The sequence below is a fragment of the Peromyscus eremicus genome, chromosome 16_21 (genome assembly GCF_949786415.1).
Source record: "Peromyscus eremicus chromosome 16_21, PerEre_H2_v1, whole genome shotgun sequence".
NCBI classification, from domain to species: domain Eukaryota; kingdom Metazoa; phylum Chordata; class Mammalia; order Rodentia; family Cricetidae; genus Peromyscus; species Peromyscus eremicus.
Window position 1 is genome coordinate 64,804,974 of NC_081432.1, and position 25,369 is coordinate 64,830,342.

At 39.1% G+C, this 25,369-nt stretch overlaps 1 protein-coding gene across 4 annotated transcripts in view; it reads right to left on the reverse strand.

Moving 5' to 3' along the window:
• Tbc1d5 (TBC1 domain family member 5) overlaps positions 1 to 25,369 on the reverse strand; it is a 454,960-nt gene that overhangs the window by 212,938 nt on the left and 216,653 nt on the right. For all 4 annotated transcript variants that reach the window (XM_059244171.1, XM_059244170.1, XM_059244173.1 and 1 more), the window contains one exon: positions 3,844 to 3,913. In XM_059244171.1, coding sequence (XP_059100154.1) covers positions 3,844 to 3,913 — 70 coding nt within the window. The remainder of the gene's footprint in view (positions 1 to 3,843; positions 3,914 to 25,369) is intronic.

Here is a 25,369-nt window from a genome sequence, read left to right on the forward strand (position 1 = left end):
TAGGGATTAGGTGAGGAATTGGAGGGAGAGGAGGGAGAGAGTAATGGAAGAGATGATTGAAATTGGGAGGCATTGGGGGAGGAGCGATGTGGAAACCCAGCGCTGTGGAAACCACCTGGAATCTAGTAGTCTGACTCTAGCAAAGACCGGGACACCAACCCAGACATAAAACCTTCAATCTACAATCTGTCCTGCCTGAAAGATGGGCTGGGGTAATGGTGGCACGGAAATTGTAGGAGTGGCCAACCAATGACTGGTCCAATATGGGGCCAATGCAACAAGAGGGAGTCAATGACTAGATAGCCAGGGACCAGAGCCTAGATAGCCAAGAGAACTAGGATAGACTCAAACAGGGTTGGTGCCCGAAGGTTTCTCCGGTCCCAGCCGGCCCCATAGTCCAGCAGCCACTTATAAAATAATCATTCAGAGGCTTAATATTATTTACAAACTGTATGGCCTATGGGTCAGGCTTCTTGCTAGGTAGCTCTTTCATCTTAAATTAACCTGTTTCTACTAATCTATGTTTCGCCATGTGTTCTGTGGCTTTACCTGGGTCCCATTATATCTTGCTCCTTGGGCGGCTGGCTTGCATCTCTCTCTGCCTTTCTTCTTCCTGTCTCTCTGCTTGGATTTCCCACTTGCCTCTAAGCTGCCTTGCCTTAGGCCAAAACAACTTTATTTATTAGACAATGGGAGCAACATATATTCACAGTATACAGAAAGACATCCCACAGCAGACTGACAAAAACAAAACAAAACAAAAAGTCAATGAGATGATTCCTAATGACAGTCTGCTAGACTCATAGATTGGTGCCTAGCCCAACTGTCATTAGAGAGGCTTCATCCATCAAGTGATTGGAACAGATACAGAGACCCATAGCCAAACATTAGCCAGAGCTCAGGAAATCCTGTGGAAGTAGGGGAGGATCACTGCCCACAAAATCAACTAAGCAGGGCTCATAGAAGCTCACAGATACTGAATAGACAAACATGGATTGTGTAGGGGTCTACTCTAGGTCCTCTGCATACATGTCGTGGTTGTTTAGTGTTTTTTTTTTTTTTTTTGGAGCTGAGTACCGAACCCAGGGCCTTGTGCTTGCTAGGCAAGCGCTCTACCACTGAGCTAAATCCCCAACCCTAGCTTAGTGTTAATGCAGGACTCCTAACAGTGGGAGCAGGGGCTGCCTCTGACCCTTTTGCCTGCTCTTGGGACCCCTTTTCCTCCTACTGGGTGGTCTCGTTCACCCTTTATATGAGGGATTGTGCCTAGTTTTATTGTAATTTGTTATGCTATGTTTGGTTGATATCCCTGGGAAGACTGCTCTTTTCTGAAGAGAAACAGAGGAGCAGTGGATCTGGGGGAGAGAGAAGGTGGTGGGGTTAGAACTGGAAGGAGTGGAGGGAGGAGAAATTGCCACCAGGATGTAATGTATGAGAAATGCCAGAAGAATAAAAACAAAAACAAAAACAAATATGCAAAAGGTTAAGGTGCCCAATACAAGACGGACGCTACAAAATGGAAGGGGTGCCAATGATGAAAACTAAGGCAAATTTGTTGCTAGCCGAGATGGGTGATCAGAAATAGTAATTCCATGGCTTTGCACTCAGATCTTCAAGAAGATTTCATTCATATACTTTTTCTCAGTCCTTTAAAAACTTGTGGGAAAGAGGCTTGTTAGAAATTCCATAGTCATGGAGTTACAGATGTACTTATCCCAGATAACAACATGAGGATGCTTGGTCTCTCCTGAGGAGGTCTAAGGTATCAAGTGTCTTATCTATAAAGTTGAAGATTTCTAGCCAGGTGTGGTGCATGCCTTTAATGCCAGCACTAAGGAGGTAGAGGAAGGCAGGTCTCTGTGCGTTCAAGGCCAGTCAGGACTATGTAGAGAGATTCTGTCTCAAAAACAAACAACAAAATGCAAACAAAACAAACAAAAAATACAACAACAAATCTATGTTTGAGGTTGTTTAGATAACATAAAGGTAAATTTGCTACACAAAACATTGTTTTGAAAGCCTGAAGCTAAACATTTTTTCTGGTGGCCTATTTCAAGTTAGTTTAAAAGACCTAGAATGATAACAAAAAGAATTCACATGTTCAAAAGTAAATTGTACTGAACATTCTGCTGCTACTGCAATGTGATTCTGCAAGAGTTTCTTTAGTCAGTAAAAATTAATATGAAAATATACTCTAGAGCTGTATTTTGGTGAATTCTACATTTAACCTAAATGTCAAATTTAAAATAAGCTAATTACATTATAAGAGCTATTACCTACAGGGTAAAAAGAAATCCTAATTTCATACCTTAAATACTATAATACCATTTAATAGCAGCATTGGCCTGCCAACCATCAAAATCCCACTTTCACATACTATACTACTTGATCTTTTTCCCTTGCACTTTTAAATTACAATAAATTAATATCCTAATATTATAAAAATGATAGGCATTAATTAAAAATATTTAGTTAAAAAAAGTATTCACTGTGCAGTAAGTTGCAATAATAGTTCATTTTCAAAACAAAATTATCACTCAATAATGAGATATTTTAATCTCTGAACTAGTTAAGGACAGAATAAACTATAACACAATAGTGTCTTCATATTAAAATATCTTTTAGTGTAATTAGTTAAAATATGCATGTAATTATAAAATTTATCAACAAAATGTACACAGACAAGAAGGAAATGACTTTCCATTGTAATATCATTTTCCATTTGTTGTTATTGCACTTGTACTTTAAAAACATTGTATCATAACCATAGATTCCACACATATCAATACTCCTCAGTTACATGCCAAGTTATAGATAATTACTTTTCTTTTATATTCACCTTTGTTGGTTATTTTGATCAGCCATGACATGTTCAAATAGGGGATTTGTCTGTTATTTACTATGTCACATTTCAAACTTCACATTATACTTTTAGACTAAAAGGAGGCTTAGGAGAACTGCATCCTTTAAAGGTAACATGGGTACAATGAAAGCATGAGAAGTATGAGCCCTCTAGAGTATCACGGCAACACTAGCCTTTTGTATTATCAGTGACAACTGACCGACTGATAACTTATACAAACTCCAACTACTACACAATAAGGACGTGAAATATTTAAATTACCATATCACTTCAGGAATTCATAAGAAGATTGTAATAATGGTATTATTCACAATATCCCTACAAGTGTCTCCTACATCCAGGGCTCTAATATAAAAGCTAACAACATGCCTGTAATCTGAAGACATAAATGATGTAGCTCCAATGATGAAATGGAATACATACACAAAGAAAGCTCAGAATGCAATGAGTTGCCAAGTGTACAGTGTTCATGTGCATGTCTCAAAGTGTTAGTATATATATTAGAACTACTAATTAATCATCAGGACAACGTATCTCAATTAAAGAATTTATTTATCTGATTGCTACTTATATGCTTAAAATACTAGTACTGAATTTGCAGGGGTTTTCCTATAAGGAAAAAAACAGAATTTAAACATTTTGGTTCATTATACAAACTTTCAATTATTATTGGAAATATTTAATTTTTTCTTTGCTTTTCATGCAATAAAGCACAAAATTCATACACATTTACTTAACCAAAATCTAAGTCAGGATGAAACCATTAATGAGACAAAAAGACAAAATATGTACTCAACTTAGGATGCTTCCTTTTTGTTATTTCTTAAGCTGGTAGACTGCCAGATAGCACACTGTCCTGTCTTTACACATGTGATAAAGACATAGTTATAAGTTCTTGCTATTCTAAGACCACAATTCTATAACAGTTGTGTTTTCTACGATACCCTGTAAAACTGTATGTACATGTAATTATCACTTACGTGTATGAATTAAAGGTTCCTTCAGAATCTATAGTAGAATTAGTTCTTTTTCCATTTTGACTTGGATCTCCTAGACAGAAATAAATATGATGAAATAACAGAAATTGTAAAAGTGAATATTTCACTTAAAAAGCACTGTGTGACAACTCTATGTATTGGCAGCTATAAAATTTCAAAACAACACACATACATTATTCCTTTTCTATCTCCAAATTATCTTCTGTACTCTGAGCCTTTTAGGTAAAAGTTCATGTGGATGTCAACATACAAACTAATACCAAACTCCCAATTTAGGTAGAAGCACTGCCAACATAATTGCCAACAGGAAAAGTAAAGTATGATGCAATGATTTTCTATGACTCGCAGAAACATGGAAGCTTATAAACCATTAAATTACATGCTAATATTTATGTACAAAGGCAATCTTTTGTTAGAAAATGTATATAGGCAGAAAACAAAGCTAAAAATCTGCTACACTATCTAGCACTCTCCTAAGTAGACAGGTAAAAGAAATACAGACAAGGGGGATGGTGATCAAGAACATACTTTAGGAAGCTTCTAGTATATCTCAACATTTCTTCCAAAATATGTCATTATTAACTGTTGTTAATGCCATGTTTGAACTACTTAAAAATGCAGAAATACAAAACATGTAACAAAATTTCACCAAAAGACATTAGTGTTTTGTGATGGTTTAAAAGAAAATGGCCCCAAAAAGAGAGGCGCTATGGGGGAGTGTGGACTTATTGGAGGAAGTGTGTCACTGTGGAGGTGGGCTTGGAGTTCTCCTATGCACAAGCTACCACCCAGCATCACAGTCTATCTTCTGTTGCCTGCAATGTAGGGCTCTCTCTACTTCTCCAGCACCATGTCTGCTTGTACACCACCATGCTCCCTGTCATGATGATAATGGATAGAACCTCTGAAACCTTAAGCAAGCCCCAGTTAAATGTTTTCTAAGAGTTGCCATGGTCATGGTATCTCTTCATAGCAATAAACACGTTTTCTGTAATTTTTTTTTCACTTAAAAAACAAGAATATTGGTGAAATCAAATTTAGAATGAATCAATATGTATGGGCATAGATAATGTACAAGAAAACAAAATTTTAAAAGTATTTTAAAAGCTTAGCAATACCCCAGGATAAAAAATTCTTCTAGTTAGAAATTTGAGAGTTTATTTCATTAAATATATATTTTAAAATATAGTTTTTATGAAGCAGTACACTATTAAATATATCATTTCTTCCTCAAAACAAATTATGAACAGTATGTACTTAAATTTTGCATTTCTAATCCCTACAATGTAACTTTCAACATCATTTTACATTTAAAAGCTTAAAAATTTAATCATTTTTTCAATTATGACTTGTAATTTTGATTTATAATGAAATATTTTAGGTTTTACTAGAGACTATCACAGTAGACTTGGTCACATCAAATAGTAATTGTAAAGAATTCAGTTTAAAAATTAGATTAATTAGTCGGGCGGTGGTGGCGCATGCCTTTAATCCCAGCACTCGGGAGGCAGAGCCAGGCGGATCTCTAAATTTGAGGCTGGCCTGGGCTACCAAGTGAGTTCCAGGAAAGGCGCAAAGCTACACAGAGAAATCCTGTCTCGAAAAACCAAAAAAAAAAAAAAAAAAGAGAGATTAATTTAACTTAATTTTTTTTTTTTTTTTTCCCTGAGACAGGGTTTCTGTGTGTAGCTTTGCGCCTTTCCTGGAACTCACTCTGTAGCCCAGGCTGGCCTCGAACTCACAAAGATCTGCCTGGCTCGGCCTCCCAAGTGCTGGGATTAAAGGTGTGTGCCACCACTGCCTGGCAATTTAAATTATTGTATATAACAGTAGGTACTTTGATTCCATAATTATGCCACTCATTAAATGGCTACTGAAAACTGGAATGTAATTTGTATGACAGCCTTGTGCTGTGTCACATGGAAATATTAACTCTACCTAAAACTTTGCAAGTATGACCAGCACTTTCAAATGTTCAGAAATAGACTCAGTTGTCATGCTGAGCCTTTTAATGTGATTCTTTTTTCAAAGTATCCTTCCAGGGTGTTTCTGATCACTTGGCTGTTTTTGTTCTCTGCTTAATACTTAAAATAGATTTCAGCATTCAAAAACGGAGACACTATTTTAAAAATACTCAAAACTTAAACGTTTAAGAATACCATAGCTGTGTGTACGCTAATTCTTTGAATACATGGATTTGACTACACACAAAGAACATTTCATTTCTGTTATAAATTAATAGTATCTACATAAATTGAAAAAATAGAAGAAACAGTATCTCAGTTCATTAAACAGAAGTTTTCTGTAACACATGCTCTTCAATAGTATGCAGACACTTCTTGTATGGCATTCTAAAATCAGTACAGAACAAGTATAAGATACATTGAAAATCAGAGTCTTCTTTCTCCTTAAAAATAAAGATTATGGTTTTTTTTTTTTTTTTCAAGACAGGGTTTCTCTGTGTAGCTTTGTGCCTTTCCTGGAACTCACTCTGTAGCCCAGGCTGGCCTTGAACTCACAGGGACCTGCCTGCCTCTGCCTCCCGAGTGCTAGGTGTTAAGCACTTAAGCATTAAAGGTGTGCGCCACCACTGCCCAGCTGATTATGATTATTTAAATATACAAAATATTACCTACAGAATTCTTGTTCATTTAAGCTGTATTTTTAAGATAAAATATAAAGAAACTCATTCAAAAAGTTGTGGGGCTTTTGTTTGTTTTGTTTTCTTTTTATTATTATTATTATTATTATTATTATTATTATTACTATTATTCTTAAGAGATTTTTCTATTCATTTTACATACCAACCACAGATTCCCCTCTCCTCCTCCCTCCCGCCCTCCAGCCTTCCCCAGTAACCCAAGCCCCATTCCCACCAGCAGAGCCTGTAACATTCAGCTGAGGCAGGTACAAGCCCCTCCTCCCTGCACCAAGGCTGTGTAAAGTATCCTGCCATAGGCAGTAGGCTCCAAAAAGCCTGCTCATGCACCAGGGATGGGTCCCAATTCTAAGTGTCTCTCTATAGAGCTCTGGCTGGCCTGGTACTGGCTATGTAGATGAGGTTTCCTCCTCTGCTAGGTTAAAAAGCTTACAATACCATGTCTGTTTTTTTTTTTTTTTTAATAACCATGTTTTATCATAAAATGTGGCAAAGGTTTTCTATAGTTTGTAATTGTCACCCTTGAAAATGCCCTATTAACTATAATTTTCAAGATTCAAAAGAATGTAATAGGGAAACAAAAAGCAGTTTTTCCTTCTCAAAAACATATCAAATACAGGGTTGAACTGTTTCACTAGCGATATTTGTGAAAAGATTTCAGAGTTTGTTATATGAGGAAAAGGCAATGAAGTTTTGAAGTGGGAAAAACTGCTTTATTCTTTCAATCCTATAGTTGAATAATTATAGCAAATGTTTATGAAAACATCTGTTCCTTATAGTTATAGATTCTTAATTTTAGTATACATGTTTTAGATTCTTATATTGGAGGAGACCTGACTTTTGAAAGGTTTACAAAACAAAACAAAAGACAGAGTTTGTAATTCTAGAAAATTGTACATGCAATATGTTATGTTCTGTAGGAATTTTTATTTGGAGGAGAAATCACCAGACAACAGAAAGCTCATCCTCCATTTAAACTGGGACATGCTAATAGCACAGCTACAGACTAAGAAAACACCAAATGAAAACTCCAAACAAATGTACTATAAGGCTGATTCTAATTTGCCTTTAAATGTAGTAGAGTAAGTACTAATTTTAAAAGGAAAGGAAATAAGTGTAATGACAATAAAAATCTTGGAACCTATACGTAGTGTTCTCCCAAAATAACAACAGAGGGTGCAAGAGAGTTTAATATGATGTTTTCAGTTCTTATTCTAATTTGAGAAACAAGCTGTCAGATAAGTAGCAGTAAGTGAAACAAGAATGTACAGATTTGCATTCACACAGATAGACAGACAGATAGACAGATACACACACACACACACACACACACACAATTAAACTTACAGAAAGTGTTCATATATGACAAACACTGAATTGTGATTTTAGGATAATAAATTTCCTTGCTTGAAAAGTAATTTAACTAACAATATAGACAATTTTTAGAATACAATTCTCATTTTAAAGATATTTCAAAACCCAGTATACAAAGTAATCTGGGTATTTTAATTCAGCTTATATAATTTAAGTATGTGTATGAATTACACACAACTATACAGTATACACATTCAATGTTATGATATATAATAATTTACAAAATATAATAGTTTATATATATAGGTGCAACTGACCAATTCCTGTGGCTGCAAATATATACTATTGTATTTTTATTAATTGGTAAGCAACTTTGTAAAATGAGTTCATAACAAAATTAAAACAGTTTGGCCCATCTCTTGTCACCAAATGAAATGTCCAGTGCTGGGATTGGGTTACACTGAACTGAGTTGTTGGCTTAGAGGAGCCACAGGAAACTCCAAACAAGCCAAGGCAATGGGGTTGTTCTCCACAAACTGAGAGCAAGGCTGCATTGCTGAAGACAACAGCTACACAACTCACTGAACATGCCAAAGTCGAGCTGGTGCCTACACAGAGCTTTCACCTCTATGTTCTAGCACTTTTGGTACAGGAAGATACTCTATAGGATACCAAAAGAGAAATATAAGCAACAACTCAGCCAGAAACCCTTTGGTTGACAATGGAATCCTGCCTGTAAGATATAATGGTGGCACAAAGCTTGTGGAAGCAACCAACTAATATCTGATTTGAGTTAAGGCCTACTCCATGAGATGAAACTCATACAAAACACTGCTTAGGTGACCAAAAACTAGGGACCTATGGTAAAACCAAATACTACTGGTCTACAAAAAAATAAAATGACTCTAGTAACATTTTGCTAAGCTCATAGATCAGTGCCTTTCTCAGCCATCATCAGAGAAGTTTCCTCCTGCAACAGATCAGAACAAATACAAAGACCCACAGCCAGACATTAGGCAGAGAGTGAGAGACCTTGGAACAATCTGCCCTAAATGGGATGTCTCCATCAAATCCCTCTCCTTAGGAATCAGGAAATCTCTCAGAAGAGAAGGTAGAAGTGTAAGAGCCTCTAAAGAAGAGATGGAGTACACTAAGAATACAAAACACTCTAAATCAACATGATCAAAAAATCATATGAATTCACAGAGACTGAGGAAGTACGCACTGGTCCTGTACAGGTCTGCACCAGATCCTTTGCATATATATTATGGCTTCTAGTTTAGTGTGTTCATTTCTGAGTGTGTGAATGAGTGGGTCTCTGATTTGTGTGTCTGCTCCTGGGATTCTTTTCCTTCTGTTTGTTTGTCTTGAACAAATCCAATGTGATAGTTGTTTTATGTCATTATATTTTATTTTGTTATATTTTATCATTATTCCTACGTCTGTTTTTTTTCCCCCCTAATGAGAGACAGAAAGGAAATGGATCCGAATGGGAGGGGAGGTAGGGAGAAACTAGAAATAGTAAAAGGAGGGGAACCATAATCCAGATATATTATGTGAGAAAAGAGTCTATTTTTAATAAAGGGAAATTTTTTAAAAATTAGTTTGGCGCATTTGAAGAAAAAAATATGCTTTTAATTTGTGTTTGCTTAAATGAAGTATTTTCAAATAGTAATTTCTAACATATATGAATCTAAGTTATTATGCCAATAGTACTATAACTTAAACTTCACAATAGGGGTGAGTAGACTCAAGATAGTCTGTTAGGTTTAACTATACTCATGTTGAGATAATGACATTATTGGTTTGATTCATTAACTGTTGAAATCATGCTAAGTGAAGTTTTACAATAAATTTCTGTGGGGTTTTTATGCGCAAACATCTGTCTGCTTCAGGAAGAGAGAATCAGAAATTTTAAACTAGGTTAAGTTAAAAACAGCCAGAAAAACACTATAAATAAGTGTAGTTACTCAAATGTGCCTTTAGTTTACATCTGAAAGCACTGAATTTGAAAGTATCACATCATGCTAAGTATGAATACTGAAAACACTTTACAGTGAAGACAGGCTCCGACCTGTGAGAGAAGTGCTGCTGCATCGATGATTGTAGTAGAGTATGGGGTGGAGGTTTGATGCAAACCAAGACGAGGAAAAAACTAAGAGTCTAGTAGAGATCTGCAAATTTGTATCTTTTAAAAATACTAGCAACAAGTAATTGTTTTTATTAAATTTAATATCCTCAGAAAGTATATTACTACAAACTATTAAAAAATAGCCATGTGCTGACACACAATAGTTAAAGGCAAATTGTAAAAAGAGTCAATTTTTAATCTATTAACATTGTAGCCACTAAAAGTACTACATCATTTCTAAAATTAAACCTAGTATCAGCCTCCATAGACTGATGATTTATGCAAAAATGTGGGAACTGACCATTACGTAAATAAAAGAAATTCCTGAATGAGTTTATACTTTATTATTGGTAATTTATCTACAGTATAGGGATCAAATAATGGTCCAATTTGGTTCTCTATGCTAAAATTATTATCATTTTATGTAATGAAAACCCTTTTTCAAAGAAAATATTTTCTTGGGCAACCTCATAAGCCAGATCATCTTGTACCAGAGAAGAGAGGTCCCATACGCCATCAGGATATATTAGTAAAGGTTCGTGAAATCTTCATGATACCCTGAGTATCACATATTTTAAATAGTAGAGAAGAGAGACTAGGGAGATGGTTTCAGTGGGTACAGTAATTACTCAAACAAGCATAAATATCTGAGTTCAGATCCCAACATTTATATAAAAGCCTAATATGGGCAATCATGTCTGCAACGCCAGTTTAGGGGGATAGAGGCAGACCTACCAGGATACTCTTAGTCAGCCAGTCCAGCAGAAACAACAAGCTCCAAGTTCAGTGAAGAGATATTGTCTCGAAAATAAAAGAGGAAAAAAATAGAAGAGGCCACATGGTGTTGATCTCTTGCTTACAGGAACAGACCCATGTGCACACAAATACACCATACACACACAAACATGCTCACAAAATTAAAACTAAGAAAAGGAGAGGAAAACAAAGAATTCAGAAAATGTATGAGTGCTGGGTAGCAAATGTGGTGCTGGGTTTTCATGTGGATGGAATAGTTGTGGAAAGTACCTGCTGAGGTGGTGGGTCAGAAGCCTGTCACCCGGAAACAGTCACTTTCTGTGAACTGCACTGTGTGCAAACTCAGAACAAATGACACAGGACTACAGAATGAATCCCGACCAACAGAATTGTATCAGACTGGTTCTCTGGGTGAGGGATTGACAGAAATGCATACTCTAAAATGTTCCCTAGATAACATCCATGATCCATGCAATTTTCCAAAATAATAAGCTTCTACCATGCTGGACGTAACTATGTCTTACTGTAGAAAAAAATTTAATTTCACTAATAATTAACAAAGAACATTAAGTTACGGTCTATTTTAGTAGTAGTAATGGAACTTAGCATTGAGCTATGCCAACACTACAGGCTACTTGCGATGATAACAGCAAGCTTCTACTATATACTGTAAGGGCCTACAAACCATCTGGCCTTTAAAACCACTGTCCCCAGAAAGAGTTGTTGCCTAGAAATGCTGTAATGTAGATAATTATAAAATCTTAGTAGGCAAAAGAGAAAGAAACAAAACAGACTTAGAAAAGAGCTGCCTAAGAAGTAGACATGTTGTCAAACAGTATTAGAAATTATTTCATTAGATTTGGAAAATAGTATTAAGACCAAAGATAATCATACAACTTTTCATTTTAAGACATAAAGAAAGGGTCTCACTGTGTAGTCAAGACTGATGTATCAGTCAACATCCATAACTACTATCTTAGGAAAATATGAGTGAAGATTTTGGTTAAACTCTGGATGACTAACATTTTGGTCTTAAGAAAAGTTTTTTGTCCCTTAAGAGTATATTAATATTGGGTGTGCAAAACCTCTTAAAATGCAAAGACATCCATTAACTGCGGCACTTTAGGGAGTTAATGTCTCCTTTGTTGATTTCTGAAAAATTCAACAGGAAACTATTTGTAGGGTATGAATGCCATTTATTAACAACGGTAACTAATCTCATTTAATGTGGTTTTTTTTTTCGTTTTGTTTTGTTTTTTCTCTTTTGGGGGCCTGCCACCTAGCTCCCAAATAAATTCACACACACAGAAGCTTATTCTTAGTTATAAATATCTGGCCTTAGCTTGGCTTATTTGTAGCCAGCTTTCCTTAACTTATCACGTCTACCTTTAAGCCTCTGGGCTTTTCCCGTTCTCTTACTTCTTTAAATCTTCCTCTTACTCGATGGCTTGCAGTGTAGCTGGCCCCTGAAGTCCTCCTCCTTCTCTAGCTCCTTGATCTCTCCTCCCAGTTTTCTCCTTCTATATATCCTCTCTGCCTGCCAGCCCTCCCTGTCTCTCTCCTGCCTTGCTATTGGCCATTCAGCTCTTTATTAGACCATCAATCAGGTGTTTTAGACAGGCACAGTAACACAGCTTCACAGAGTTAAACAAATGCAACATAAACAAAAGTAACACACCTTAAAATAATATTGTACAACATAAAAATATTTCTAACCTGAAGTTTCAAAATTCAGATAAAAAAAATCCAAGATAAAGGTTTTCAAAAATATTGTGAGTGTTACAAAACATCTATCACGATGAAAGAAATTCACTGAAAACTTCATATTTGGTTAAAAAATTTGTAAAAATCTTCAAAACTGCAAAAAAAAAAAAGATTCAGAAAAGTACACATTATTTTAAAATGTGCTTTCTAAAGAATCACTGTTTTAAAACAGTTTACAAAAAGCCTGTTGGTGGTGGCACCCACTTTTAATCCCAGAACTGAGAAGGCAGAGGCAGGTGGAACTCTGTGAGTTCAAGGCCAGCAAGGTCTACAGAGTCAGTTCCAGGACAAGCAGGGCTACCCTGTCTCAGAAAAAACATCAACAATAAAAAAGAGTTTACAAAAATTCTAAACCCATGCTAACTTGTATTTACTCTTTTATACTTAATAATTATTAATAGAAATGCCTTGCTAAACCTGACAATAACCAGAAATAAAATGATTGCATCTTTAAACCTATGACAAACTAATGATCAAATTTAACATTCATACATACCATGAAAGATATCAAACTAGTTATTTATTCATAATTTTATACAAAGTAACAAATTGATAAATATCTGGACAAATTTTAAGTAGGTCCTAATTACTAAATGCATTTTCTAATTCAAGCTTGAATTCATATACCTGGATCATGTGATATATTTTCAAGGATTTTAAAGTTCTGTGAGCACTTGGTGTTACAGAAAGCAGAAAGCTGGTGAAAATGTTTTTGAACAAGGGGGCACATTACAGTCCTAGGAAGCAAAAGAACTTGGCAGCTTCAGCCACGTGGTTCTGGCTTTAGAGTCAAAGATACAAAAAAAAAAAAAAAAAAAAAAAAAAAAAAAAAACAAAGATACAAAAATGGGTTGTGGAATCTCCATCTGCAGCTGAGGAAAGCTGCTGAGGCCAAGGATGTCCCTTGTGAAAGTGAGATTCTAAGATGTTGGAGATGTCAGAGTCATAGGACACCTGCCAAGGAAAGCTGCTAACAGCTCAAAAGAGAGAAGTATGTTGCAGTCAACAAAGCTGAAAGGATCTGACATCAGACATGGAGGGGCACAATTTGGAGATTGCCCAGTTGGTTTTCTGTCTTGCTTTGGTTCAGTATTTCCTCACTATGTTCCCTTTTTGCCCATCTGGATTGGTATCCTGTGCCACTGTAGGTTATATGTTGGAAGAGTGCAAGATGCTTTTTGATTTTGATTTTATAGAGGTTACAATTCAGAGATTGTCTTGAGTCTCAGAAGAGAATCTGAACTTTGAACTTTTAAACAGCATTGAAACTGTTAAAAATATGGGAACTTTTGGAGTTGGACTGAATGCATTTTTGCATTATCATACGGACACAAGCCTATGGTGGTCAGGGAGTAGAATGTATCAGACTGAATAGTCTCCACAGGCTCACAGATTTGAATGTTTGGTCACCAGGAAGTGGCACTATTAGAAGGTGTGGCCTTGTTCAAGTAGGAGTTGCTTTGTTGAAGTAGTGTGGCACTGGAGAGGCCCAGTGGCTCTCTCTTTTCCTGCTGCCTGCTGATCCAGTTGTACAAATTTCAGCTATTTCTTCAGCATCATGTCTGCCTGGGATAAAGAACTGCACTTCTGAACCTGTGAGCAAGCTCCAATGAAATGTTTTCCTTTATAAGAGCTGCCGTGGTCATGATGTCTCTTCGTTGGAACAGAACACTAACTGAGACAGTAGGTATCATGGTAAGAATTCAGTTCTGTATGTCCAGGTAAATAAATACCAAGGCAGTAAAAGAATGGTTTTAAGCAGAAGTAGAGCATGGTAAGATCTTCAGTTTTTAGGTAATAATTGAACTTCAGAGGTAAGTACAAGAAGAATTAGGGTGGATCAGGAGACTAGATGTTTTGAGAACTATCAGTGTTGAGAACAGTATTAGAATTTGCAAAGTATGTCAAATGAATGCCTTGAGCTTTACTATTTGAATCACAGCTGAACTGTTCATTCACTGATTTGAGTGAAATCTAATTTTGTTTTGTTTTGTGGATTTTTCTTTTTTTTTTTGGAGACAGGGTCTCATTTTGTAGCTCTAGCTAACCTGGAACTAACTATGTAGACCAGGATGGCCTCAAACTCAGAGATCCACCTACCTCTGCCTCCAGAGTGCTAGGATTAAAGGCATACACCTTGATTTATCTGAAGATTTACTGAGTATCTAATATGTACTAAGCAAATAGTTCCAAGGTTGTACTTTTGTGAAGAAAACACAATTAATTAGAGAGACTGGAAGAAAACTCAAGAATATAAATTCATTAATAATACAATAAAAAGATGATTGTAAGAGCTATAAAGAAAATATAGTAAAATTGAGTACCTGACCAGAGTTGGGGAGGCAGGAGCAGAGAGTAGGGAGGCTGGTTGAGTACACTATAAAACCTATTATCTAATTGAAACAACAAAGTAAAAATTTCAGTTGAATATCCAGGTCAAAAGCAACTAACTACATGGAAAGGGTTTACCAAAGAAGCTAGCATTTTAAAAGGAAAATAGGGCATGAGGAATGGGAGAATGAAGTAGGGAGGAGGGAACACTGAGGTGGAAGAATGGAAAGGTTTAAGTGGAGACAAAGGCAAGGAAATGGGTTGAGGGGAAGGGGTTGGGATAGAGGGCAGGTTAACTAGAACTAAGGATGTATTAAAAGCCTTACTGAAGCTGGGTGGTGGTGGTGGTGGCGGCGGCGGCGGCGGCGGCGGCGGTGGCGCACGCCTTTAATCCCAGCACTCGGGAGGCAGAGCCAGGCGGATCTCTGTGAGTTTGAGGCCAGCCTGGTCTACAGAGCGAGATCCAGGACAGGCACCAAAACTACACAGAGAAACCCGGTCTCAAAAAAACAAAAAAAAAAGCAAAACAAAACAAAACAAAAAAGCCTTATTGAAACCCATTAATTTGTAAACTAATTCAAAAGTAACATTTTATTTAAAAAGATGTTAAATGAAAGTATTCTGCATGGGTGGGTAATGTTGTTCCCGGAAATATATGGGTTATTAAAAACTCCTGTGCCAAGAACAGGCTAGTTCCTCACTGTGAGCTGTTAAGTGTTTTGGCAGGCACCTCACACAATACAGACCTTTGCTATTGTGACAGGGCAACACAGGAGGGCAGAGGCTGCTGTATCTTGCATTTTTGCTGAGGCCATTTCATATTTAATCTCCTTGATGGAGAATCCCTGTGGAAAATTACTGAAATTATCCTAGAAAGTGGAGGTCAAGATGCCCGAGCTTCTGTTACACTGCCTGCTTGTCCAGAACCTTCCTCTCCTGCTAACTGCTTATCTTAGCTTCTGTTAAACTACTTGTTTGTGCAAAACACCCACGGGTAGCTGCCAATGAGATACAGGATGCGGTTTGCCTTTAGAAACCCCTTGCTCTAACATTTGGCAGTGCACTCCCAGCCGACTGGAATAAAGACTTTCAACCGGCTATAGGCTATGTCTAAGTGGTCTTTCCTGGTGTGTTCCCTACAACATTTTGGATGACCCACTGAGAGCCTCTAGGACTGGATCCCAAAACTTAGTAGTCGTGGGACCTCCAGGAGTAGTGCAGACTGCTTTGGCTACAGAGGAGTCCCAGACGATGGATATTCCAGGGCCTGGGGAAAGTCCTTTTTAACCAATTGCTGCTCATTACTCCAGAAGCACCTGACTCCATCACCCAAAACCAAAAGTCACCTAGTCTGGACACCTCCAGAGGTAAGTTTGGTCTGTAAGAGGCGCCATCTGGTTAGGACACAAGAGGGGAGGTTATGCACAACCACAGTTACAATGTCGTTCTGTGTGAGACATCACTGGACTCACCCGGTCTGTTCAGGTGGATCAATGTGTGGTGGAAATCCCTGGTTGCCTTCACTATTTGTCTCTCTGCATGACTGTGTTTCTGTTTGTTACTCTGTCTGTTTCTGTCAGTTCTATTGGTTGGAGAAACAAATCTAAAATGGAAGGGGAGCGAGGCATCCCAAGATTGCAGTCCCCGCTGCCCCTGAGACAGCACTTGACTTTGTAAAGGCTCATCACAGAACACACCGGGCTGCCAGCCCATGGTGCAGTGTCCCCCTTTCCTGGGGGAACTGGCTGCACCACTGGCAGCTGATAGCTGCCACTGCTATGATTACATCAGCAGCTCTCCAGCATTGCAGCCACAAGTTTCCCTGTATTAATCAATGTCTTTCTCTGGTGTGAGACACTCCCATCCTGGATTAAGACCTGTGCCCTCTTTAAGGAGACCATAATACTTTTGGCTCGGGGAGGTCACCCAGAGGAACCCCAAACCTCTGCTTGTTCTTTCAGGCACATGGAGGAAGCTGACCTTCCCTTCTAGACAGCTTGCTTCCAGCTTATTAGTTGTCCGATTCTTACTCTAGGTCACTGGGTCCTATTCCTGTTCCCTGTGTGGAGGCTGGGAGGATTCTGGCCTCCTGTGGTCTAAGCAGAGTGTGCACAGGGAGGCCGAAGCAGCTAGTTGTGCCTCAGTCACACTGGGCTGAGGGGGAAGTCCAGCTCCTTCATAGTTTTTAAACTTCCTTTCTACCAGTGACTTGTACAACTGTAAAACCCCAAACCCTCCCTTTTCAGAGTAGTTGTAGGTCCTTTTTCTACACACACAAACAGACTTGGAAAGATTGCCAGCTGCTCCTGTCCACCTTGTTTATAAACAAGGAGCAAGGTCAAATCTGGCTGAAACATAAGACAGCTCTGGGAACAATAAGGCCCATATAGAGGGAACCTCTGCTTATCTACACAATCAAGTTGGGATCAATCCCACATTCTGTTACACAAAACCTCAGCTTATAACCTTCTGAGTCTCCTGTCAGACTACAAACTCACAGGTCCTCTACATGACTCTCTTGAGGTGACTGACTTTCTACTGGTGACACCACAAGGGACAACAGACAAGGCACTGTCAGCAGATGGAAGTTTTGTAGTGGGAACTTGCTCCTCTCCTGACCTTGGGCTATATCCCTGATAGAGGCAGTGCTTCTTGCCTGCCTAAGTAACCTCTAAAAAGGGAAGGGGGAGGGGGTTGCAAGCTCTCTCTTGGATATAGAAGGTGTCCTGGTGCATGGTTCAGCAACCCTCTGGAGCTTTCTCCATCTTTCCCTGGGAGACGAAGAGGCACTGGTGCCACTTCCGTTTTCCCTGTAGAACCCTTTAATAAAGTGATATATAGAGACTACTGATGCTCTTGTTACACAGTTTCCTCCAAAACAGGATCAAGTATGGAGCAGGAGCAGCAGTGACCTAGGATACGACTATCTGGCAAAATCTTTAAACAGGGGACCTCACTTCAATTAGTTGAGTTTTTACCTTTGACTCAAGCACTCCAATGGGGTAAAGACAAGACCATATATACTGACAACTGATATGTTTTTGCTATGACCCATGTCCAAGGGGCTCAATAAAAGGAAAGAGGATTGCTAACCTCAGCAAAAAAAAAAAAAAATTAAAAATAGAAAATAAATCTTAGCACTATTATAAGCTATCTGTTTACCTAAGGGGCCACTATTGTCCACTGTAAAGGACACCCAAAATAAGAATACCCCAGAACCCAGAGGGAGAGGATTTGCTAACACGGCTGCCCAGAAGTAGCCCTATAATCAGTATGACTTTTTAGAGTTTTGGTAGCCCAGCTTATTGAAGAACCAGGAATGAACTCTTTGAGTGAGAATGACTGAGCCAAACAAGAACTGTCTAAACAGAATACAAGGGATGGTGGATGCAGCAGGAACAGACTCATCCTTCCCACAAATGTGGAAAGGTGACTGGCTAAGGATCTCTATCAAGCCACCGACCTACCTAGAAGTCACAAAAAACTGCCAAACTCCTCAGACCCAGGTGTCATGTTCTAACTTGTGCAAGTCTGATTGAACACACCATTTTTAGATGTGCTGCCTGTGCTCAGATGACTCCACAGCAGGGAGAAGACCAAAAGGTATTTGGACTCAGGAAATGGGCCTGGGAAACACGGAGAGTTGAACTTTACTTAAATCTGCTGATTTGGGCCATAAATATTTGCTGGTGTTTATAGACACCTTCTAAGGATGGGTACAAGCATACCCCACCTGAACAGAGACTTCTCCAATACCTACTAAGAACTTCTACAGGAAATAATTCCTAGGTTTGGACTACCCTTAGCTTTGGGGTCTGAGAATGGCCCAAACGTCACAGCCAAAGTGTCTCAAAATCTGTAAAAGGTATTAAACATTAACTGGAAATAATATTGTGCGTATGGGCCATAGAGTTCAGGCTGGGTAGAAAGCATGAATAGAACTCTTAGGGCGACTCTGACCAAATTGGTCCTGGAAACAGGCAAAAATTTGGGCCAACCTCTCCCCCTTCGCCATGTGTGTTAGTGTTCTATTGCTGTTAAGACAGACCATGACCATGGCAGCTTTTATAAAAGAAAGCATTTAACTGTGGCTCGCTTACGGTTTCAGAGGTTTAAGTCAATTATCTTCATGGCAGAGAATATGGTGGCACACAGGCAGATATAGTAGCTCAACGTTCTACATCCAGATCAGAAGGAGGCAAGAAGGGAGAGATTCTTTGCTTGGCATGGGCTCCTGAAACCTCAATGCCCACCCCCAGTGACACATTTACCCCAACAATGCCACACCTCCTAATCTTTTCAAATAGTGCCAATCCCTGGTAACCAGGCATTCAAATATATGAGCCTTCAGGGGCCACCACACACTGCTAAGGGTCTGATGTACCCCTAACTTCCTAACTACAGGAGTGGGGGAGGTTACTCCTTTTGAATTATGTTTAGGAGACCACCTCCCATCCCCCACAAACACCAAGATATTCTCCAGGCAGAAATGTCTAATCATGAACTTCTCAAGTCTTTACAGGCTTTGAAGGAAGTTTGCCAGACCATTGACCAGAATGTGAAGGGAATCCTGCCATGCCCTACCTCAGAACCCACTCACCATTTTCAGCCAGGAGATGCAGTTTGGATAAGGAAGATCCCTGCCTACACCCTGGAACCTATGTGGAAGGGACCCTAACCAGTTATCCTCACTGCCCAACTTTTGTGAAAGTGACTGGTGTCATCCCCTAAATTCAGCAGTCCCAATTTAAAAACGCCACTGAGGACAACAACAGATAGACAGTTACTTGTATGTCAGACCCTGTAAAGATAAGACTGACCAGAGTTTACTAACCTTGGAGACATAATCCCCAACAGGCCCAAACCTGGGCATGGGTACTAAGAATAACTAGGAGAGGAAAACATTATTTTTGGGGTGGAGTTCTACTTTTATGTCCTTCTTCCACAGTGAAAATATATAGGTCTAGGAGTGGGAGTGGGGGTTAGTAAATCAGGTTGTGAAGAAGACTGGCTAGAAAAAGGCCTTCAGGGACTACAATTTTATGCATGCACTGCCAATGGTGAGTCATCCCACCAAGGACAAGGTACCTGCATCATGTCCTTACATTATAATCTTGCTTCCTCAATCTTATAGAGTAAGGTTTGTTCAAATACCCAACAAACCAATGGTAGCCTAGAGAACCCCAAAATCTTTCACACCCCTGAATCTACTTGCCATGCTTGTGTCTCCTTTGACTCATGGGAAAGTCACACCTCAACTCTATGCATACTGGTCTATGCTATACTCCAGGTATATCCCTATAATAGGAAAGAGGGGAGAGCCCATAATGACTTTGACTTAATGTTAACGAAGGGCAAATAGGCCACATTTCAGGTCCTGGTCCTAGTAGGAACAGCGACAGCTAGTTTAACTGCCATAGGTACCTCAGCCTTGATTGTTGGTAACCAAAGCTTTAGGGAACTCAGTTCCCAGATAGACTTCGGCCTAAGCTACTGTTTCCAGGCTGGAGAGCCATGTTGAATCCTCACAGAGATGGTCCTACAGAAGTAAGAGAGAACTTGGTATGACTTTAGGAGAAACTTGCTGTTTCTATGCCACCCAATCAGGGATATTTAGGGAAAAACTTGCCATGGTCAAAGAAGAGCTCATTAAGAGGTGAAGAAAGAAGAAAGAAGGTATATATTAGAAAATTGTTATCAGGCTTTGTTTGCCTGCTGCCCATGGATGACCACCTTACTGTTAGTACATTATCTTGACCATTGGTTCTTATCATGATTGGGACCAGGGAAATGGTAGGACCCTGCATCCACAACTGCATGAACAACTGCGTCAGAGAATAAACTCTGTGGTGATATTTTATTTGTGCTCTAACAAATATAGCTTGCTTGGATCAGAGGACAAATTCAGCCACCATATTAAACATAGAGGTCAGGCCATGGTAGCACACACCTTTAATCCTAGCATTTACGAGGCAGAGATTCATCTGGATCTCTGTGAGTTCAAGGCCATACAGGGAACAGAGCCAGGAAAGGTGGCACATGCCTTTAATCTCAGTGCTAGTTAACCATAGAGGTCTGTACAGACAGACAGGAAGTGAGAGAGCTGGGTGGAAAGAGGAAGTGATGTAGCTGGGCGGAGAGAGAAAACAAGATGGCAGGGCACAGAAAGGTATATAGGCGTGAGTATACAGGAAGCAGCTCTCTTGGCCTGAGGATTTCCTAGCAGTAAGAACTTGTGGCTGGCTTGTTCTATTCCTCTGATCTTTCAGCTTTCAGCCAATATCTGGCTCTGGGTTTTTTATTTTAAGATTGTTTAGCAATTTGTTTTACAAAACTCAGTTATGCTACTTGTCCTTAGGACCAACTATGCCTCTTAGAACAGGATAAGTCCATAATTTGACTCATGCCTGTAGAAACAGTAGAGAATGTCACAGGGAAAGAGTGTAGAGGTTTCTCCAGGATGTCCCCCTACTCTCCCCACCCCCAACTATCTCAGCTTCTGTTAAACTGCCTGCTTGTGCAAACCTCCCCATCCAGCTAACCACTTACCACAGTTTCTATTCAACGGTTGCTTGTGCAAAACCTCCCCCTATAGCTGCAGAGCAAGCTACCAGGCTAAGGTTTTTACCTTTCAAAGCCCCTTGCTCTACATTCTTAGGGCTACAATTATGTCTTGAAGATCTGAACATAGACCCAGCCCGCTGGAATAAAGACTTTCCTTTCATAAAAATGGGGTACATATACACAATGGAGTATTACTCAGCAGAGAAAAACAATGACAGCATGAAATTTGCAGGCAAATGGACGAAACTAGAAAATATCATCCTGAGTGAGGTAACCCAAACCCAGAAGGACAAACATGGTATGTATTCACTCATAAGTGGATACTAGATATAAAGCAAAGAACAATCAGACTGCAACTCACAGAACCAGAAAGGCTATTTAGCAGGGGGGACCCTAGGATGACTGTGGCGTATAATAAGTTTTGGTTTTATTCAATTACTGGGCAAGCCTCAATGAAACATTTCACTATTAGGACAAGAATTTATACTGTATCAAGCTGATAATAGAAAAATAAATAAATTAATTGAAAAAAAACCTTTCCTTTCACAATAAACTGTTTCTCTCATGGGCTTCCCATAATAAGTAAGTCCCAGGAGAGCGAGGATTACAGAGAGACCTTGCCTCAAACCCCACCACCCAAAAAAGATTGGCAGACATCAGATGTAAATCTGTAGACAGTGAATTATTTGATAGTTATGGCTCTGAAAAGCCTTATAACTAACCCGTTACCATTCTTCAGAAACATAGCTTCTAACAAAGAGCCTGAGTGGCATTTTTGAGCTGCCCATAAGAATGGACTTCAGACATGCCTGACTTATGGGCCATTCCTTCAGTACACTATTTGCTTAATGTGAGCCTAAGGGGTTTATTGGCACTAACTCCTTGACTTATACCCCCAAAGATGGGATCAAATCAGACCAATCAGGATGCCTTTCTCTGGCACTGTGGGACTATGGAAAGCAAACTACTAGACTGTCAATCAGCAATGTCTTCCACAATGTCTTCCGAAAATACTATTCAGAGACGAGGGGAAGCTGCCAGAACTGAAGTAAAGCCACATAGTCATGGTATACTTGCCTGTAATACTAATATTTGTAAAGCTAAAACAAGACGTTCATACATTTTTGGCCAGCCTGGGCTTCTTGATGAGATCCTCTCAAACCAACAAGATGGGGTTGCTTGAGCCAACCCTTCCAAAAGCAACAAAAAGCCCAAGGTTATGAAAAAATGCTTCATATGCATGGCCACCCCCACATTAACTAAATATGTTCGAACTTTGGTCCCTATTTGCATTATATATATTTCATACATAGACATGGTCCACCTCAAGGGTAAAGTGCTAAGACAGAAATACAGAACTGTAACCAGTCTAGCAGAAATCATGATTATGTTAAAGAGACACTGAGTCTCTCAACTGGACTATCAAAATACTGAAAAAATGGACCCCAAACCAGTGGGAATTTCCCCCAGGAATCTCATGTTAGGAGAAGGAACAGGCAACAACCAGAAAGGGGAACTCTGTTTCCAGAAAGAGATTTCTCATAGGCCCAACAACTTGTCAGACCCCCTAACGGGATGACACTAAACATCAGATAATGGTGGAGCAGACCACTGGGACTGCTTACATGTGCACATCTTTGGTCCTCTCTTCAAATTTGATCTCACTTCAGGACCCTGAAAATAGACTTGAAGGGTTTGCTGGAGCTCTTTGTCCCTCTTCCCACAGTGGCCACATAGAAGAAATCTCCCTTTTTTTGACTTTCCTATTTAATGGGACTTTTAAAAAATGGCTTATTGAAGACCTGACTTAGGGCACAAGTTGTAGGCCCTAAGCTCAAAAAAAATGGTGCAGTTAAAACATTAAATATACAGAATGAAAAAAGTATAATAAAAGATGCAAAAGAGAAGGACCAAGTCATACACAAAGCAAGGACAGACTAGGAGTTAGACAGACTACCTAGCTGGCAAACAGGCTGGGAGAGGGTCACAGCTAGGTTAAAAAGAAGGTGGAGAAATCCAAGGTCGGCTTTGTCCTCACCCTCCTGACTTGAGACAACAGCCTGACAGTTTAAAACAAGGGCTCAGTAACCCTTGTCTCCCACCAGCAGGCCTCCTGCGGATGGTCTGGCTCAACAGGTCCCAGGCCTGCTCAGGACAAGTCACAGCAGCATTCTGGGCAAACAAGTCCCAGGGCTTCTCAGGACATGTCACACAAACATTCTGGGCCAATTGAGGACCACAGCTTTCTTTAAACTGACCGGCCTTAAATCAGGGGAAAGAAAACTCTTCCGAGTTTTAAAGCCCCGCCCTGGGGAAGGGAGTAGCTCTTCAGCTTGGGTGCCTCTCTGCTTTGCAGAGGGCCTTTTCCACTGTGAGCCTGTTGTGCTGCCTCACCCCCAATAAATACCTTTCTTCAACTGCTGTTTCCATCAGAGGTGCTTGAGAGTTCACTACTTTTCCTGCCTTTCATTTCTTTGATTGGCAGAAAAAGAAAACCTAATCAAGATCCCTAGAATGCACTGAACTCACTCTAAGACCTGACATAACTGAAGGGCAAAGAGGAACTTTGAAAGTAGGTTAAAGGTACCACTGACCATTAAGCCACTCCTACTGACATACTGGAAGGACTTCTTTAGTCTGAAGAAAAAGATAAGCATACAAAAGGAACTGCAGGAGGGAAAATAAACAACTCTGTGACAGCCATTAAACAAAGCAAGTATAAAAAACTATCAAACACTATGAAATCAATCACAGCTCTGAACAGCAATTGTCTCAAGGCATCACAATACAGAATGACACCTTGGATTAGAAAACAGATACTTTCTTTCTGCTGACTCCAAGAAACACATCTTACTGATAAAGATAAACACCATGTTAGGATGAAAAGATGGAAAAATATAATCCCAACAAAAGGAACTAGGAAATGAACATGCACAGCTATTCTAATGCCTGACAAAATAAGACTTCTTGTCAGGAGGAATAAAGAGAGATACTTTATTCTGTTCACATATCTCTCATCATTTATTTATAAAACAAATACTACTACCTTTAAAATCCAGACTGACTTCACAGTAGCAATAATGGGAAACTTTAATATCCTACTCTGACCTTCAACAGTTGAATTGTACAAAAAAATGAATAAAGAAATGCTAGAATTAAGTAATATCATAGCTAAACTGAACCTAACCAACATATGTAAAACCTTCTACTCAAAAATTGCATGTATAATGTTTATTTCTACACATTATTCTCAGTTCACCATGAAACTGTGGGGAGCCCAAAACAGCTTGACCACATGGCTGCTGTGACAGGCTTAGGTACAGGCAACATCTAGATCCAGGTAAAGTCATAAGCTGACACCACCCAGGGATTCACCCAGGGATGGACTAGCATCTAAGGACATGCCTATAAAGGGACAAAAAACTTACAGAACACCAAATAGGCTGGACCAGAAGAAAACAGTCTCAGCATCACATAATCATGAAAACACTAAACAAACAGAATAAAGAAAGAAGATTAAAAGCTTCAAAGGAAAAAGGCCAAATAACATATAAAGGCAGACATATTAGAATTACACCCAACTTCACAATGGAGAATCTAAAAGCTAGAAAGGTGTAGACAGATGTCTTGCAGACTCTCAGAGACCATGTATGCCAGCCCAGACTACTATACCAAGCAAAACTTTCAATAACTGTAGATGGAGAAAGCAATATATTTCATAACAAAATCAAATTTAAATAATATTTATCCACAAATCCAGTCCTACATAACGTACTAGAATGAAAAGTCCAACTCAAAGAAGTTAGCTACACCCATGATAACACAGGCAATAGATGTCACACCATCAAAACCCAAAGAAGAGAAACACACACACACACACACACACACACACACACACACACACACACACACATGCTCACATACAGTACCACCGCTGCCACCACCACCACCACCACCAAAAACAACAACAACAATAAAATAACAGGAAT